Below are 19,121 nucleotides of genomic sequence, written 5' to 3'. Positions count from 1 at the left end.
AATGATGAAGCTTGTCTTATATTGAAAAATAATGCTGGCAATGCCTTCAAGCCCAGCCCCAAACCACATTCGCAATGTTTGCTTCCAGCAGTCGAGTCACTCATTAAAACCGTTAGAAAAGATAGATGGTGAAAGAATATGGGCAGCGTATGCAAAGAAATTTGCAAGTATAAGAGAGCTGAAGTCTGTGGACAGAACGAGCCGTGCTAACAGAAAATCTATACGAGGAAACGGCATCGACTTGCTAAAAATTATTAATCTTCCCAGACAACAAGCTCATGCAGGCATCAGGCTACTTTGTTACGATGCAAAAAGCCCCCAGCCACATCTAGATATATATTGTCCAAAACAAAGAGTTGAGTTCAACTGTGAAATAGTCCCAAAACAAGCGGTAAATTCTGTTTAGATGTGGTGAAAAGTGCAAAACTGTACTTAACAAGCAACACCTCTCTACAGTCTGGTGTCACATTGGCGCTTGACAACATGTCAGAGACTGTTGCAATGTGCAGCACATAAATAAACTGTGATAAGTTTTTATGACAAAACTTTCAGACTTTGTTATTTAAATTCCATGTAAAAGGAGATTATTTATTTTTTGCGAGTGTCAGACAGTATAATAAATTGGTTGAAAAGTGAGAGTGCAAAAAAATAATAGTAATAAATCATGTAAAAAATTGGCAAACACACGGATCAAAATATCAGTATAATTGTCACAATCACGTTAGTTTGGACTCGTTATGTTTCATCATCATTATCACGAGCACTAATTATGTTCAGCTGTGCACTCATCAATCACCATCAATATCACCTGTATGTTCAGTTCTGTTTCAGTTCGGTGTCTGGTGACGTCTATTGTGGAAGTGTTTTATGTTGCTCTGTTCCTGTTCGAATTACCTTTTTGCATTAATCTTCTTCTTTGTGTGTTTATACAACCACCCCGTGTGACAATAATAGTAAAATGTAACTATGCAGTTATATTTAAAATATAAATATGATGTAAAGGATTCATTAAGATTTCTACATTTCTAAAGCTGTGCATATGTAAATACATGTATATTTTAGATGCTGTCAATATGCCCATATTGTATGTTTCAGCGAACATCCAAACATACACAACAGTCCAAAAGTTTAGGGTTAGTAAGACATTTTTTAAAAAGAAATTAATGCTTTTTTTTTCTCAGCAAGGATGCATTAAATTGATTAAAAATGACAGTTAAAGACTTTCACATTGTTACAAAAAAAAAATCTATTTAAATGCTGTTCTTTCAAATCTTTTGTTCAACAAATAATTCTAAACAAGATAAATAAATACTAAGCCGCTCAACTGAGTTCAACACTGATAATAATAAGAAATGTTTCTTGAGCACCAAATCAGCATTTTATTATGATTTCTGAAGGATCATGTGACACTGAAAACTAGAGTAATGATGCTGAAAATTCAGCTTTTCCATCACAGGAATAAATTACATTTTAAAATATAACCAAATAAAAAGACGCTATTTTAAACAACAATAATATAATCACAATATTACTGTTTTTACTGTATTTTTGATTAAATAAATGCAGCCTTGGTAAGCATAAAATAATTGTTTCAAAAACATTGAAAAAAAATCTTACCCAGCCCAAACTTTTGAACAATAGTGTACAACAAAAAAATCTTTTTTTTTTTTTTTTTGGTACTAAGAGCTGGTTCATATGGAAGCCAGTGCTAGCATATACCAACTATAATTGTAACAATCCGCATATGACTGTTAAACCATTAGAATTGAATTTCATATTCTGTTATTGAGCTTAAATAAAGACAGCTTGAAATAGCTTTAGTATGCTGGATCGCATTGCTTTTTCAGAGTTTAAAGGCTATGGATACTGGATCAAGTGACATTTTGAGATTTTGGTCTTACTCAGAATGATCATTACTGAAATAAAAACCAGATACATTAGTAAAAACAATATGCCTGGCAAAACCTGGAAAACCATATCTCTACTGTAGTATTGTATTGTCTTTGCTTAAAAAGTGGGCTGAATGTTTTTTTTTTTTTTTTTTTAGCCTTAAGCTCTAAACTGATGAAACCTGCTTACAGATGTCAGGATAAACAAAAATACAGTTTTCCCAGTAGCAGGGTTGCAGGTGAGTGACATTTTCTCTTCACATGACAGACAGATTTTATTTATTTAATTATTTTTTTGCCAGGGTCAACTTAATACAGTGGGGAAAAGAAGGATAGAGGCTAAGAGGCTTAGAAAGATGAACCAAATGGCATGATAATGACCTTTCTAGTAATCTCTGTGTCGACACTCATTCACCACGTCTTGATCTCCCTGACAAAAGTTAAATCACACCTGAAAATGGATCACCCAATGTTCCTGAAGATTAAATGGAAGATAAAAACCTTCTAGACTAGAGTTTTGCAGATTTCTAGAAATCTGGACTGAAAATATTTGTCTGCTATTTCTAGTTGGTGTGTGTACAAAATCAGAATTATAATCTGAAAACAATCAGGATGCTAAAAAGCATCTAAGAAGTAAACACAATCCTACTGGATACATTTTTGTTATATGCAGGATTACTTTATTTTATTCAATTAAGACTGATTATAAATGATGGTTTCAATTGGAACCCTGTATATGTCTTTATTTTTGACTACAGACTGTCTTTAATGAGCTGGTTCTGTCATAAAGCCCTGCAATAATAATCTAGTATGAATGAATCCACAGGAAGTACTCATTAATATGACTACAAACGTTTCATTAAGTATAAGCCTCTCCAATTAAACAGTAACATCCATAAACAAAGGTCTTAAGTGAACAGGCGGCGTTCTGTTTTAGTTGAATGTTATTTGGATTAACTAGCAGATGTTTGAGTGGGTGTATGTGATGATTCAACACGAAAGTTTAGGTTCTCTTTTTTTGCTGATTTGAAAGCACCGATTGCTATTCACTACACACTGCTTAGTTTCCCACTGGAGAAGCTGTTCCTAGATCAGTGTACAAATGCGGGAAGCTGACTTACCCAGTGACTCCTTTGATCTTGCTGGCTTCCACGGTTGCAATCGAGTGTTTGGCTCCGGACTGCACATCCCATTCAACCCTCCACTGGTTACTCTTCGACCTGGTGCTGAGGAGGTTCACCCCTTTCTTTGCTTTCACCCTGTGAATAAGACACAGCAGTTTTAAAGAAATATACAGTATATGGCTAGAGTCCAACAAGACTGTTTTGGACAAACAAAACAAAACAAAACAAAACAAAAAACACAAGTGAACAACTGTTAATGTGCCTGTTCACATAGACATGAACATTAGCATGCTGTCATTGTGACATATTTTTTTATTGATTTATTTCTTTATGGACAGTAAAACCTTGCCTGTCTTTCATTTAGCAAAAACAAAATAAAGTTATCCCATGTTCAGTACTTGCAGGAATAATTATAATCTGTTATATAAATCCACTCCTTCAGAAGCTCATTTGAACAAAGATTGCCAATCTGTGCTGCAAACCAAATCCTATTCCCACATGACTTCTGCTTCTTCATTATGACCTCTGAGACCTTACATCTAAAAAGCATCTTCTGTGCATCAATTTAAATATATCATATGCATTTCTCCTCTGTCCATTAAAATTCAAAAACATCACCCTTTTCTCTGATCCACAACCAGATTCCGATGATAAAATCCCTGTGGAACACACCCCCGCTCTTTCAGAGAAGCCATAACTTCAAACACCACAGTCGTGCTGTGTTTCCAGCAGTGTTGTGTTTCAATAGAAGCTGCTGCGGTTCATACATGTGCTGCTTAACACCTTGAATAGGTGTAGTGACACAAGACTTGGTAAATGATGTTTGCTTTATAGCCTCTGGATACCAGAACACTCTCTATCTGATATCTACCTAAAGCAACAGTGAAAATAAACCTCTTTGAGCTCTGCCCACACCAAAGAGCCATTCAGCTGCAATGCCGCAAAAACGGTGGACACATGCGAGACGTGAGACGACAAATGAAAAAGAGTGAGATAGAAAAAAGAGAGAGAATTTAGAATCCAATGAAATATCAAAATAGGGAGATTATGATTTCATCCGTTTTATATTAAACAGCTAAAAAGTTCACAACATGATGTTCCTCACACATTATTAATCCTGGTGATGAAATAATCTGATTTGATGAGCCAAATTTGAAGCAGCTGTGTTCACACACACACACACACACACACACACACACACACACACACACACACACACACACACACACACACACACACACACACACACACACACACACACACACACACACACACCTGTGACTGCACATCAAATTAATTCTATATGAATGCCTATATTATATATCTTATTTATTTATCTCGATACACTGTAAAAAATGATTTTTCAAGATTATTGGAGTACATTTTACAAGAAAACACAATTTCAGTGTTTCTACTTTAAAATTTCATGTTTAATTCATTGTGTTGCTGTTTCTTTGTAATTACTGTGTAATTATTTATTTACTAACACATTCTGAGTGAAAATAGTTTCAAAGCAAATCCTCAACATTTTTTTTTTTCCAGTGTATTAATGAGTTGCTACAAACAATTTGAATGTTGAACAGTCTACAGCTAAATAATTAATATAGTTGATAAGGCTTATTCACTATATCACTTGGTAGAGTAATTGTTTACTGTGATTATAGTAATATCTATATCTGCACATGCAAAACATCAAAGAAAGAACAGAGCCTCTGCGTTAAAAAATAACAACAAAATTTTATTCTAGCTTCATGCATTCTTTTTTTATCAACACTTCAATGCGGGTAAGTTTCATTAAAAAGCAAATTTTTGAACAAAAAGCTGAGAAAATCAAGCTTTTGTCAAGGACTCGGACAAGTCTGGATCGGATTCAGAACGATAATGAACACATACAGTAGATGGAGTGGATCGCGTCCATCAACACCCCTAATGCTTGCAGAGACCTATAGCTGTTCCTGGGTCGACATTTCATTCGGTAACGTTAGGCAGTTTTGATTTACATGCCGTTTAATGTTTGATGATCATGTTATTTTACATGTGCGTAAGCAGTTTTTTTTTTTTGCTTATTTTTTGCTTCTTTTTCGCCTGTGTTTTGATCCGGAGAAGATGTGCAATAGCTCCCCCACAGTATAACAGTGGAAACATGGATTAACGGAAATTTCCATCAATGGCGGGGAAGCGTTATGTCATAAATGATGGAACATTACGTCAATGGCAGGGAAAGAGTTAATTATTTATTGAACACTAGTGTGTTTTATATTAACTGCAGGCTGTGTTGCAGTGCCTGAAACTACCTTTACTGTGATAAAATCGCTGTAACGCATGGCCTCGTATAGATTATTGCTTTCATTTAAAGTCCCCCTGTGGTGAAAATCAAGTTTTTAACGCTGTTTATATGTCTATGTGGTGATTTTAATATGCTTTAAGACAAACCATGTGCAAATATAGTAAAAAAGAGTATTTTCTCTTTAAAACTGCAGTGAACCAAAAACAGTCTTGTTTAAAATCGCTGGTGTTTCTGACGTCACAAACTACTTTGTAACCAATCACGTCAATGTGTGATCATCAACAAGTGGATCTCTGAGCTGGCGTGAGTCAGTGGAGGCGGGGCTAATTTGCATATTCATAGAACCGCGTATAATAAATGAAGCAAAGGTGTAGAGTTACATTCAAGCTATTTTAAGGAATTTTTTAAGGAAAAAAAAACGTTTATGTAATTTTGGTGATAAAATATGAGTTCTGAGGGATAAGAACTAGCTTAGAACTTCACAAGAAAGTTCTTCTACACTTTAGGAGCCTATGGGAACTACACTAAATGGTTGACCAAACACTCGTAACGTAACGAAACATTCATTGATAGCTGAATCTGTCTCTAGGATTAACCTCAGTCCGGTTAACCTCAAAAACTCCGTCCTTTCTCTTTGAACCGCCGCTTCGAATTGCACTTACCTGATAAAAGGCGGCCCTTGCTTTGAGGAGTAGACCATGACCAATAGCAGAGGCTTCAGTCGCCCATTTCAACAACTCCGTCAGCTGAGCCTTATCTCATCCCCTCAGCCCCTCCATCAAGCACAGTATTGATGATCACAGGCTGTACTGCACTCTTTTATATATTAAATACCAGAAAAAAAGCAGGTCTGACAGTAAAGTCTGGCTCGTTTTCACAATATCTTTTAGATGGAGAGATAATAACAGAGTTTTGATGTAGCTCTTCACATTACACAGTGAAAATTTAGAAATGTAGATGACTGGCGGGTGACCTCATCATGTTGTGTGATGATAGAGAGTACCGTGCAACAATTAGATTATTCAATTTATTAAGCATATAGCGCTGAATTACTTTATCTTAAAAACCTTACATTGTCCACATTAATTAACAGTAATCCACACTTAATCGTCAAATTTAGCAAATGTCTTACTGTACGTCTTCAGGCCATATGCTACGAAATGAGGAATTTCATTAGCCTGAACTTTTTTTTAAAGGAACAAATCAGCACTTTAAAAGCATACTTATCCCCAGTTTCACAGACAAGGCTTAAATCTAGTCTCAGACTAAAATGCACGAGTGCCATTTCATGTTGATCTAATTGCTGTTTATGATCGCGAAAAATTATTTGAAATTTAGGTACATGTAGTTTACTTAAAATCTAATCTCAAAAACTTCTCTCTTTTTTTCTACGGACAATCAATAAGAAATACACTACTGGTAAAAAGTGGGTTCAGACTTTCTTTAAAAAAAAAAGAAAAAAAAAGAATAGTTTTATGCAGCAAGGACACATGACAAGTGATAGTAAAGATATTTATAATGTTGCAAAAACTTATCCGTTTCAAAATAAAAAAAATGCAACACAATTGTTTTAACATTGATAAAAAAGAACTATTTCTTGAGCAGCAAATCAGCATATTAGAATGATTTCTGAAGGATCATTTGAAAAATGCTGAAAATTCATTTTAAATTCTAATAATATTTAACAACATTACTGTTTTAGCTGTTTTTGATCAAATAAATGCAGCCTTGGTGAGCATAGTCTATCAAAAACATTGGTAACACTTTATTGTACAGTGTCCTTGTTACATGTTACATGTAGAAATTACTATAAATTGTGCATAATTACATGCAACTAACCCTAAACCACACACTAATCTTAACCCTATATAGTAAGTACATGTAGTTTATTATTACAACTCAGTAAATATATAATTACATTGTAACACAAACACCTTCAAATAAATTGTAACCAAAATATTTAAAAAAATAAAAATTATAAATGTTTTAATGGATGTGTAATTATTTTTTTTAAACAAACCACATGGAGACACAATATGCAATTTTTATTAAACAAGACTCAAAAATATTTGACACCAAATTTCTATTTTCCCAAGTACTTCACAGCTATAATATCATTCTTATTCAAAATAAAGTTGCAGTAACGTCTCTTAATATAACAAACATGCAAGTATGAGACATCATGTCCTCTGTAGTAAGTAGACATAGGGCCCTATTTTAAGGATCTAAGAGCATGGTCTAAAGCGCACGGCGCAAGCGCACTTAGTGCGTGTCCGAATCCACTTTTGCTAGTTTAACGACGGGAAAAATGGTCGGCGCACCCGGCGCATGGTCTAAAAGGGTTGTCCCTATTCTCTTAATGAGTAATGGGTGTGTTTTGGGCGTAACGTGAAATAAACCAATCAGAGTCTCATCTCCCATTCCCTTTAAAAGCCAGTTGCGCTCGCGCCATGGCGGATTCGATAGTTATAAGTATATATATATACTAATATATATCTTTGTACACAATAATAATCTTTTACATTGTAATCCTTTTATTTTATATATTTGGCATGTTGGTGTGCGTGTCCCTGTGTGTGTAATAAGAAGAGTGTACACACGTTGTGGACCCGCCTATAGGCGCACATTACTAATGCACCCTTTAAATAACAAAAAAATATTGCGCCATTGACTTCAGACCAGTTTTTTATCGGTCAATGGCGGAGTCTATTTCAGTTGCCTCAAAATAGCAACGCGCCAACAATGCGCCTGAACACACCTCGTTTTCACGGTCATGGGCGCACAAATGGGCGCAAATGCATTTGCTATTTAAACAATGTGGCACATGACGTGAAAATGATAACTGCGTCAGGCTGAAACTAGCAGAAAACACTCGCGTCACGCCTGGTGCCGCATTGCGCCGGGTGTATGATAGGGCCCATTGTGATTTCAAGATATTTGCCATTTAACAGCCTGTACATAAACAATGACACTTACGCTTATATAGCTGATCTAGTATGTGTTCACAGGAATGGAAACTATAATTTGACTTTCTGTTTTTAGAACAATGACCAGACACTAAAGTTGCCTACAGCAGCAGTGTGAAACACAAGCAGTGATGAATAACTCTAGCCTTCACCATAGTCTCTTACCATAAAAATTACCGTAAAAAAAACCCCATAAACAAGCAGGATGAGAAATGTCAGCAGATGCATGTCTCTAAGGCATTAGGCACTCACTCACGATTTCTCTGCATTACTGCAAAAGCTGTCCCTCTCTTCAATGTCTAAATCTGGCCAGCAAAGATTTTTTTCCACCCATTTGTAGAACCAGGGCTTTCCATTAGTTTCACTAGAGAAAGGGCCACTTGACATGAATAAATGATCGCTGGAGGTCTGCATGCATATATATCGAGTCACAACACACAAAGATTAGTGCATGTCTCTAGAACATCTTCCTTTAAACATAAAAATGCCTTCAAGTGGCACACATACAGTAAGTGAAAACTGTGAAAACTCCTTGTCCAAACTGACAATCATAATTTTCTTAAAAAACACCATAATTCATCTAAACATCTACAGATCAAGTTGCATCTTTATCAATCTTGTGACCTGCACTGAAATCAAGACAGTATCAATGTCAGACAGCATTAGTTCCACCAACGCCTTCCTGATACTGGCCAACTGATTCAGTATTTTTAGACCATATAATTGCATGTATATGAGTTCTGCCTCCCATTTAACGCCACATAACATCTGTTCCATAAAAAACGCTCCATATGCTCACAATTATGAAAACACTAGCAACAACATTTTACTATAAGCTGAAGATGCCTTTGAGTCTCTTTGGGTTTATTTCAATTGAGATTGTGTTATTTTTGTCCCTATAATGGCAGTGAAAAGCATCAAGCTTTTAAAAAAAGTATCACAGAATGATCCCATGTGTCACGTGCCATGTATTCCAAGTGTTCTGGGGGTATACTATAGGGTTTGGTGAAAAACAGAAGGAAATGTAATGTATTATTTAATGGAAATCCTGACCTTGGCCGCTGGTCTTCTGTGCACGGCTACGCGACCTATAAGGCCCTAAACGGTACAGCTCTTTAACCAATCTTCTATCGCGCTACAATTCATCAAGCTCCTTAAGGTCACAAAACTCTTTTTGGACTTTTGGTAGTACCTAGGCTATCTAAGTCCACTAAAGGAGGGAGAGCATTTTCACATTTGGCTCCTAAACTCTGGAATAGCCTTCCTGATAATGTTCGGGGCTCAGATTCACTCTCCCAGTTTAAATCTAGATGAAAGACACATCTCTTTAGACATCTCTCATTACCTTGTACTCCAGTTATCTTTTGCTTGATATGTTACTAACAGCAGCAACGCTAATTATAGTCCATTTGCTTTTATGTTTCTACTGGAGATTACGCTAGCTCCAGTTTGGATTCAGGCACCTCTTAAGAAGATTTCATATGATATTGAAGAGATGCGAGATCCTGTGAAGAGATGCGAGGACTTAAGATGAAGCCGACTCTGAATCAACATACACAACTGCCAAATTTTCACATTATAATCAATGTGATCACAACTTGTAATAACTGCTTTAATGAGCTCATTGTTTCTGCCTAAATGCATGCATGATGTAAGCTAACTGCATGATTTGTATTATCTTAGAACTGTACATTTCTGGACATACGGACATCACTTGGACAGTCACCGCTGATAACAAATAACTCTAAATTGCTGCTTTGAAACGACATGTATTGTGAGAAAGCGCAATTCTGAGTTGAATTGAATTGTAGCATTAAACATTGGCTAATGTCTGAGCATCACAACCAGTCTGACACAGCAACCAATGTCATGTGTTCAAGATTATTTTTGCATTACATATCGTTTCGTGCTGCTACAGACACATACAGTACTTTATTATTATTTTAATACATTTAAACATTTTATTCACATACTCCTGCATGTGAGACTGAGACAGATGTTTATTTTGCACAATTCAGAATACTAAGAATTGCCACTATTCGAAATATTGTTAAAAACGAAGCACAATGAAAATAACAATGTGAGAGAGAGACAGAAAGAGGGTACGCTGGCACCGAGTGGAAGAGAATTATGGCGTTTCTCTGTCAGTTCAGAAGAAGATTTAGAATGGAGCGAGAGAGGGCTGAACCTGCCAACGAGGATTTGCACACAGATGACAATTCATCAAAGGAGGAAAGGCAACAATTCAGAGGAAAATGATTCACCATTTAACTTAACAACACAAGAGCATTCAGAAGGAGATCATATCTAGTCAATCTATTTGACTTCCACCATATCAAACCAAAACGCAGAGGCAATTTGAAAATGCTCCATCTGCTAAAATACAAAGCCACCATCCATATTCTTTCTGACAGAGTAAAAATGCATGTGGACTATATTTTTAGGTGAATCTTACAAAAATATACTATCATAATAATAATAATAAATAAATATAAATATATATATAATACCATTCAATATTTTAGATTTAAAAAAAATACTTTTATTCAGGTAGAATACATTAAATTGTTCAAATGTTGCAGTAAATACTTTTACATTGTTACAAAATATATACATTTCTAATGAATGCTACTATTTTGAACTTTCTATTAATCACAGAATCCTATCATAGAATGATTTGTGAAGGATCATGTGACACTGACGGCTGGAGTAATAATGCTGAAAATTCAGTTGTGCATCACAGGAATAAATTACATTTTGAAATATATTAAAATAGAAAACAGCTCTATAAAAATATAATAATATTTCACAATATTACTGTTTTTTATCTGGCTTTTGATCAAATAAATGCAGCCTTGGTGAGCATAAGAGATCGTCTTGATTGAAAAAAAAAAAAAAAAATCATTATTCCGTCTGGCCAGGTTGTAATATAGTCTTGTGCACATTGATTATTAATATTATTTTGATTAAAATCAGCATAACTGAAATAATATATTATTACTGATTTCACAGGAGGGAAATGTGCTTAATTTTAATGAAAATAATGTCACAATGCAAAAAATCCAAATGGTAAACAATATAATGAAAACAATAAACCTTTCACATCACCATGATATTATATAATAGGCTTTGACACAGAAGTGATGCAGAAACTAAACCAGAGACAAAACCAAGCTGGGAAGGTCTTTTGCTCTCAATGCAGAAAGAAAGAAAATGAGCCAGAACGATACAGGGAGAAAAGACAGAGGGCGAGAGACTCTGATCAATAGTGGAGAGAGAGAGAAAGCCATGCAGTGGTTTTCAATCCTCCTGCCTGGAACACAATTATTCTAAGTAGTTTTCCCATCAGTAGCAGGCATGAGCGGAAGACCCTCGGGTGAGCCAAAACCTTTTCTGCAGAGGCAAAAGGGAGGGGGGGGGGGGGCAGCTCTCCAATTTATTTGATAAGGCAAGCAAAACTCAGTCCTGCCAACTATTGCAAAGAACAGGAAAATCACCCTTGTACCCTCAGCCAACTCTCATCAGGCAGCTGACATTTCATTGGCCACTGTAAAATCCAGATATGAAACTATATGTATGATTCATATGTATATATTTGAAGTGTGGGAAACAAAATCCTCCCTCAAAGGGAATATAATATATAATCTATAGCCTACAACTGATGGAAAAACAGAACAAAACAAAACTAAACAAATGAATGTTGCTTAACATTAGAAATGAAAGACTTACTAAAATATTTTAGCAAAAGAAATAATAATAATAAAATCTGCACTGGTTAAAACCCAAATTATAAAATGTAATTCAATAAAATGTCCAATGATTTTTGCCTCACTAACGCTACTTACACTGAGAAGACTGCAGGGAGCAGCAGCAAGCATGTTATTGTTATGACAACCAGATGTATTGCTTGCTGATTTGCTGAAAGAGATGGAAAGTCTCAGTAAATCAACCAGCATTAGGAAATAAACACTTTCCTTCTCCGCAATGTTATCTACTGAGGACACAAACAATAGGAGAATGTAGTGAGAAGTTGAAACAAGGACATTTTAATGAATTATTTGGACGTCTGGTCACCCTATAACTAAAATATTTTGAAACATGAGGTCTGTGGTATCAAGCTACAATTTAAAGACATTGTGCTATATCATTATAGCATACCGTGTTTTGCCTCACTCATGAGTACATGAACTGGGATGCAACCCTATAGCATCACAGTCTCAATACATGAGAGGGACCAGATCTGTCAATGGAAACAGTGGAAACCACAGGAAGACATTGCGATTAAGTACTAATCAGTTCTGAGTTTTATGCAAGTTCTAAGAGATTTTTCATCCACATTTTCACTAGCATCCCCCTTCAGCCCTCATCTCTCACTCTCTCTGGCCTCACTTTCAACTGAGAGGCTGACGCCATAAATTAATTTGATGGGAAGATAAATGTCAGGCCGAGTGCTTCTGAGGATCAACCAAATATCAGTTTCTTTTCAACACTGAATCAGTGTCAAAAACAATAAGAGAACCAATTTAACAGGAGGGATGAAAAAGCAACTGACGATCAAGTGAAATCGAGCAAAAGAGAGGCTTTTGAGAGCCCTTCCGACCACTCTATGGCCGCATGCTTCAAGCGACCCGACTTTTTTCCTCCCATGTGGCACAGATCAGATATGACCCACGGATGTGTAAGCAGGAAAAAGGCATATGGATTCTTATATTCTCAGATCGGTCTCAGGCATCATTCATATGTGGAAATAAATCAGACACGTGCTGTGGCAAGCAGGGCGGGGCAGAGAGCCGCGGGAACGGAGCGAGGCTGGCGGTGCGAGAGTCACACCGGTCTCGAGTCACACGGAGGAGCTCCAGAAGGATAAAAGGAGGAGTGAGGACAGTGGAAGGCGAGAGAGGACATGCCTGGACTTTATGTTGTTGTGTTTTATGATGTTTATATGCGGCACTTGTCCGCTTTACTTTCGTTTTGTAGTGGCTATTTATTTTGATATTAAAGTTTATGTTGAATGTTCGCCGTGTCCCGCCTCCTTCTTCCCTGAGCCTTGAACATTGTTACACGTGCATTTTCATCTGCCATGTAAGTGGACAGATCGGATATTTCCCTCTCAGTGCGAGACGTACGTCATCAAAAAAGCGACGGTGGCGAATGACTTTAACTCAGATGGACACCAACCACAGTGATTACATTAGCGATCATTGCTAGATTCACCCAGGATTGCAACAAGGGCTCTCCCCTTTTTTCTCCACATTAAGATACCAATGTTTCGATGACCTTTAACCCCCAGAGGTCGACGGTATCGCCGGCGATACCAGCTCGCTTTTTTTTTATCAGTGTAAAAGAAACTCATAAATACTCTGTTGACTTTGATTTTCCATAGGAGTTTCATACATCAATCGATTCTGTTAAATGTGTATTATTTTTGTGTATACTCACAATAAAAACAAAGTGTTGTGCTTTTTGCCAAATAAAGAAAAATAAACACGAAGCGAGTTCTGCCTTCTCTCTGCCAGTAAAGTCCATTCTGAAACGCGTCCGAAAATGAGCAATAACTCAGTGAATACTCAGTCAAACAGGCATACAGACACACAGGCATGAAGCTTGAATTCTCTTCTTTTAAATGAAGTAATTTATATAAAAAACAAATATTCTCATCTTGTGAAATCTGTATTAAAAGAGAGCGATTCCAGTCGACCTCATTAGAGCTAATTCAAATGTAATGTGACTCCGCCCACGGAGAGCGCACGCTATTCAAACGCAAATGGCTGAGGTAATCGGCGCAATCCTGTGAACGCCCCCATCAGCTCGAGAAAACCAAAACACAAGTTTATTCAGAACATTACTTGTTTACACCGTCTCGGATAATGAGAAATACGAGGAATACGAGCTGAGGAATACTAGTAAGTTTTTCCTTCTCGGGTTTCTGTTTATGAATGAATGAAAGGCATAGATGCGCGCTGTTTACCACAGCTGGCAAAAAACAATTTACGTGGCAGTTCTCCATTATGGACGCGAGCGCTCTAAAAAAAAAGCACTACAAGACTTTCAAACTTTCACAGAGACCTCAAAACAGAAAGTACAAATCCTTTCTTTAAAACGAATTTCGTTTTGTATCAATTGTATCTTAATTTTAATATTTTTTTCATTAACAAATTTCCTGGATTTAAAGTAAATATAGGCTAGCAATCACAACATAAGGGCTGAACTGGAGATCATCATGAACCAGACCGTAGCCTACTCGCCTCACATGTCTAAAAAAAGTGAAATATATTTACAGAAAGCTGGTTCTAAACAAAACCATCCAAAACAAAAAAACTATGTAGCCTAATAAATGTGCATTTCTCCGGTGCGTTCACTAGCCTACTGCGAAGATCGCGAGTCAATAGCCTATCGTCAACTTCATCTTTGCCAGAAGTTAAATTTAAATCGCGTGTGTGAATGAATGATGATGTTTTAGCAAACTGTATTGCTATACTGAGATGAGTAAAAATCGACTGAAATATGTTGAAATAAAATGTAGGCTATTTGTATAAGCAATGTATTAAACGGCAAATTAACAATATGCACTAATATTTCATGAAAACAACGTTACAGTCAGGCGAAATATGAAAGACAACATTTTGTTTAGTAGATTTGGGTACAGTTTTTACTGTAGAATATACTGCCTCGTCAAATAAGCTTTTGTTTAGCAATTTCTATATATAAAATAGCCTACTATTTTTGTCAAAAATAAAGTCATCAACTAAGATGTTAGCTGTTCCAATGTTGGCTATATTCAAAGTAATGAATACATAGATAAAATGTAGGCCTATAATCTTTTTTTTTTTACAAAGAAAGAGTACACTTGAAATATTGTTGAAATTGTAATTATTGTTGTATTTGTAACCTTTTTAATAAAATAGCAAAACATATTTACAAGATAGATGTAAGCAAAATCTTAAATGGTCAATATAAGTCTTCTTCTAAATATATATTTTGTCCTTGCATTGTGGCTCAGTCAGTTTCACACCTGAATGAATGGCTAATTATTATGCAGAGTGGGTGGGACATTGTATTCACAGGTGTAAACCACTCCTCATTCACGCCCCCCTCGCATATTGGCTTTCCAAGCAAAACCTGTTTTACATCAATTTAAATCAATGTATGGTTTTATGTGAACGATAAAGCAAGACTATTTTCACATAATTTTGAAGAAAAAACTATAGGCGACCACATCCATTAGTCAAAAGTCTTATTGCCACATATTTAGTATGTGTTTTGTGGCTTTATTTCTGCAACTTTCATTTTTATTTTTTCCAATAACCACGCATAAACATTATTCTCTTAAAAATTCAAACATATACATGCATGTTGATCAGATATTTTGGTAGCCCTGTTTGTGCTATATAGAGTGAATTTACACCTTTGCCATTAACATGTTTATAAATAACTGAAAAAAGCACAAATGTCAGAGCATGTCAGAACACCTCCAGGGCCCAGAAAACAGCTCAGACTCCAGAGGGTTAAAGATGGTGCGCAAAGCAAAAAGCTTGTATAATCATTTCATCTGCATTCATTGCAGATCGCGCCGTTTTGACTTCCTTTTCGGCTTAAAGTCCCTGTAAAGGCAATTCTAAAAAAAAATTCTAAACACATTATAAATGTTAGAAATGTATTGCTAAATCATATTACAAAGACTGTGAACTGTGAAGTACTGAATTGTAGAGTTAGACCGTTAAACAGTTTTTCACCATTGCTGTGTTCCGGAATTTTTGGGCGGGGCTAAAACGGGGGCTCGATGACGCACTGGAGCCCCTGAGCTCCTGGATACGCCCCTACTTGATGACGCACTGGAGCCCCTGACGCTGGCCCCTCCCCTAACAATATAGCACATTCACATCAGTTTGCCGATCGCGAGTTACTGTCAGTACTATTAGTTACTACATCCTACAGTTTGCTAGCTAGCTATGCCTTCATCACGGAAATGCGTATTACCTGGATGCGATCACGTACAAAACAGATCGGTGTCCTTATTTAAATTTCCGAAAAACTATCATATCAACAAGAGGTGGATTAATTTTGTGAAGAGCCACCTTGATGGAGAGTCGAGGATCACCGCCAAAACCCGCCTCTGTAGTGATCATTTTACACGGGATAGTTTTATAAACTTTCGTCGGAGACAACTGGGATTCACTAATAATCCACTGTTACTGGTGAATGGGGCCGAACTGACTTATCTCCCGCCTCGGCTTTCATCCTCCCGTCGCGCCGACAGCTGGTGTCATCGTCGGCAGTGCGTGCCCACCAATGAGTGTAAGTTGCCTTGTGTGCTTATGTTATAATTATAGTAGGTAGTCCAGGCTCGAACATGTATGGCTTTGTAAAACAAATTAAGCTGCTAGGAGCATCCATTCTGGCTGTAGCGGTGACAGTTGAGTGTGGCGACGGCAGCTTTCCCGCGAGTGGGCGTGGTTTCAGCGCAGCCAGCGGACACGCCCCCAGCGTTTGAGAGCAGAGACTACTGCTCATTTTTTCAAGATTTTGATAGCTTATTTTATGTACTTGCCGGCTTTTTTTATCATTCAAATTTGGCTGGGTGGCTAATAACACATTTTTCTGTGGTGTGACAAACTCAGAACACATACTTAATTTTGACTTTACAGGGACTTTAAGATTTTCTGGCCAAGCATGCTAACCTACACCCATAACAATTTGTCCTCTGTATTTAACCCATCCAAGCTAGTCCAAACATATTAGGAGTTGTGAGTAGCGATCACACACTGCAAAACCGTGGACCCCGATTGGGGGGTAAAGTCATTTCCTGCTGGTATTGAGAATCGAACCCGCAACCTTCGGGTTACCAGTCTGACTCTCTTAACTATTAGGCCACGACTGCTCAACAATAGTGTAAATGAAGATATCGGATATGGGTCACTTTTCAAAGAAGATGTAAGCTGGTAAGTCTAAAAATATCAGATATAGTCAACAAATCAGAATTGCCCATCAAGCCCTGCAGCGTAAATACGGCCTAAGAGAACTTATCTCATCATTACAATAGACACTTTAATAGCTTAAAAAGGAGTTTGAGTGTGATCTTAAAAAAAAATTAAGTTAATGTGTAATAGCTTTGAGGCAAACTGTTCACCTATTGTGAGCAAGTTTGCCACAGGGGTTTGCTGGAACACATTCTATGAAAGAGTGTCTGAAAGAGAAAGAAAGAATAAAAAAAAGATGTAAGGTGTGGAAAAAAGTGTAATGTGAAATTTGAAAATGTAATTCTGGTAAGGCCTACAAAAAAACTCATACATCTCATTTTCAATTGAGCCTTTCAAATGGATCAAGCCTCTATAGTGAGGTGACAAAACTAGCACAAGAGCCTTTTCTAATTAACTCCTCATGGAAAATGCAGCAAAATGCCAGTATCTCTCTTCTTTCCATTCACCCTTTTCCCATTTGTTTCCAAAATTGAATCAGTGTCAAAGACAATAAGAGAATCAACTGTGTAACAGGGTAGATGAAAAAGCAACAGAGGACACTGCAAGACAGAAAGAGTGAGTGAAAGAGAGGCTTTTGACTTCTGAGAGCCCTTTATTGACCACTCAGGGAAACAAAATCTTATCTGGGCCAATGACAAATAATAGTGTCCATGATAAAGAAAAGAAAGTCAAGTACTCTGTATATATATATATATATATATATTAAGAAAACTTTTATACCAATTTAAGTAAAGTGTAAATGTAAATATTTTAAATTAACCATTACCAAAGTAGTATAACATACTACTACTTATATATATATAAAACTCCAAAAATGTACCTATACACACAATTCACTGCAGTTTCCAGCTGAAATGATCAAGTAAAAGGCAGTAAAGCACAAACAACTTTTATTCCTTTTCACACTAATAAAGACATATTTCACTTTTACCATAGTGCATTATTTTTGATGTTTGCATCACATATCCAGCCCTATATGCATGGCTTTTTTTACTTGCTTGGTAGCCGAGTCACTCAAAGTGCTCAAAGACTTGTAGAAGCAAGCGGAAATGTCAAGTTTGATTTTGTTAACACTATCAGTTAGGTTTAGTGTAGGGTTTAATGCAGCTGGTATGTTATTTTCAAACACGAAAGAGCATTAACCTTTAAGTGCTACTTACCAGAAATGTCACTTTCAAAGTGTCACGAAACATACAAGAAGCAATGTAATATCATATCAGAAATGTTGCCACAGGCACATTTTTCAAGCCTGGTTTAAATAAAACATTATGCCAAAGTACTTTTTTGAGGTTTAATAATGAGGTTTTGTTATTCGTTATGATAACACCATTATATTTTTATATCTCCCCCCAAAAAGATCTAAATAATTTTTTATTAATTCAGAAACTATGATCATCATCAAAGGTGTATTCAAACATTTCTATGTATGACCTGCATTTTCAATGAATTCTTTTCAAAAAATGACCATTATTGACCCATCTCATGTTTACAGCTGCTTTAATAGCACAAGATTGCATAACAAACGCTCATTTGCATGTGAAAACGCATCTCTACCATTCATTGCCTGTCAAACTAATCAGACCTGTATGGAGTGTCAAACCAGCAGTGGTGTGTGTTTATACAGCACCATCACAAAAGCCTTTTCTCATTAACTCCTCATGACAAATGTAACAAAACGGCACATCTCGTCTCTGAGAGCAGGCATAACTCTCTCGCTCTCTGTGTCTCTCTTTCCATTCCACTTCTTACCACACATCAATAGTTATTACGTGCAGACCACTATCTTTCACCACCCACCCTTGCCCAATCTCTTTCTTCCTTCCATCTCTCCTACAGTTTCTTGTGTATTTCTCGCTCGCACATGCTTTTCTTCTTAA

General features: G+C 36.5%; 1 protein-coding gene across 2 annotated transcripts in view; it reads right to left on the bottom strand.

Annotated features, from left to right (window-relative positions):
- tmem132e (transmembrane protein 132E) overlaps positions 1-19,121 on the bottom strand; it is a 347,651-nt gene that overhangs the window by 47,251 nt on the left and 281,279 nt on the right. For both annotated transcript variants that reach the window (XM_084113640.1, XM_084113639.1), the window contains exon 3: positions 3,011-3,148. In XM_084113640.1, coding sequence (XP_083969766.1) covers positions 3,011-3,148 — 138 coding nt within the window. The remainder of the gene's footprint in view (positions 1-3,010; positions 3,149-19,121) is intronic.

This window comes from Abramis brama (genome assembly GCF_963993115.1).
Source record: "Abramis brama genome assembly, chromosome: 5".
Taxonomy (NCBI): domain Eukaryota; kingdom Metazoa; phylum Chordata; class Actinopteri; order Cypriniformes; family Leuciscidae; genus Abramis; species Abramis brama.
The sequence above is the reverse complement of the archived record's forward strand: the minus strand, read 5'-3'. Positions and strand labels throughout refer to the sequence as shown.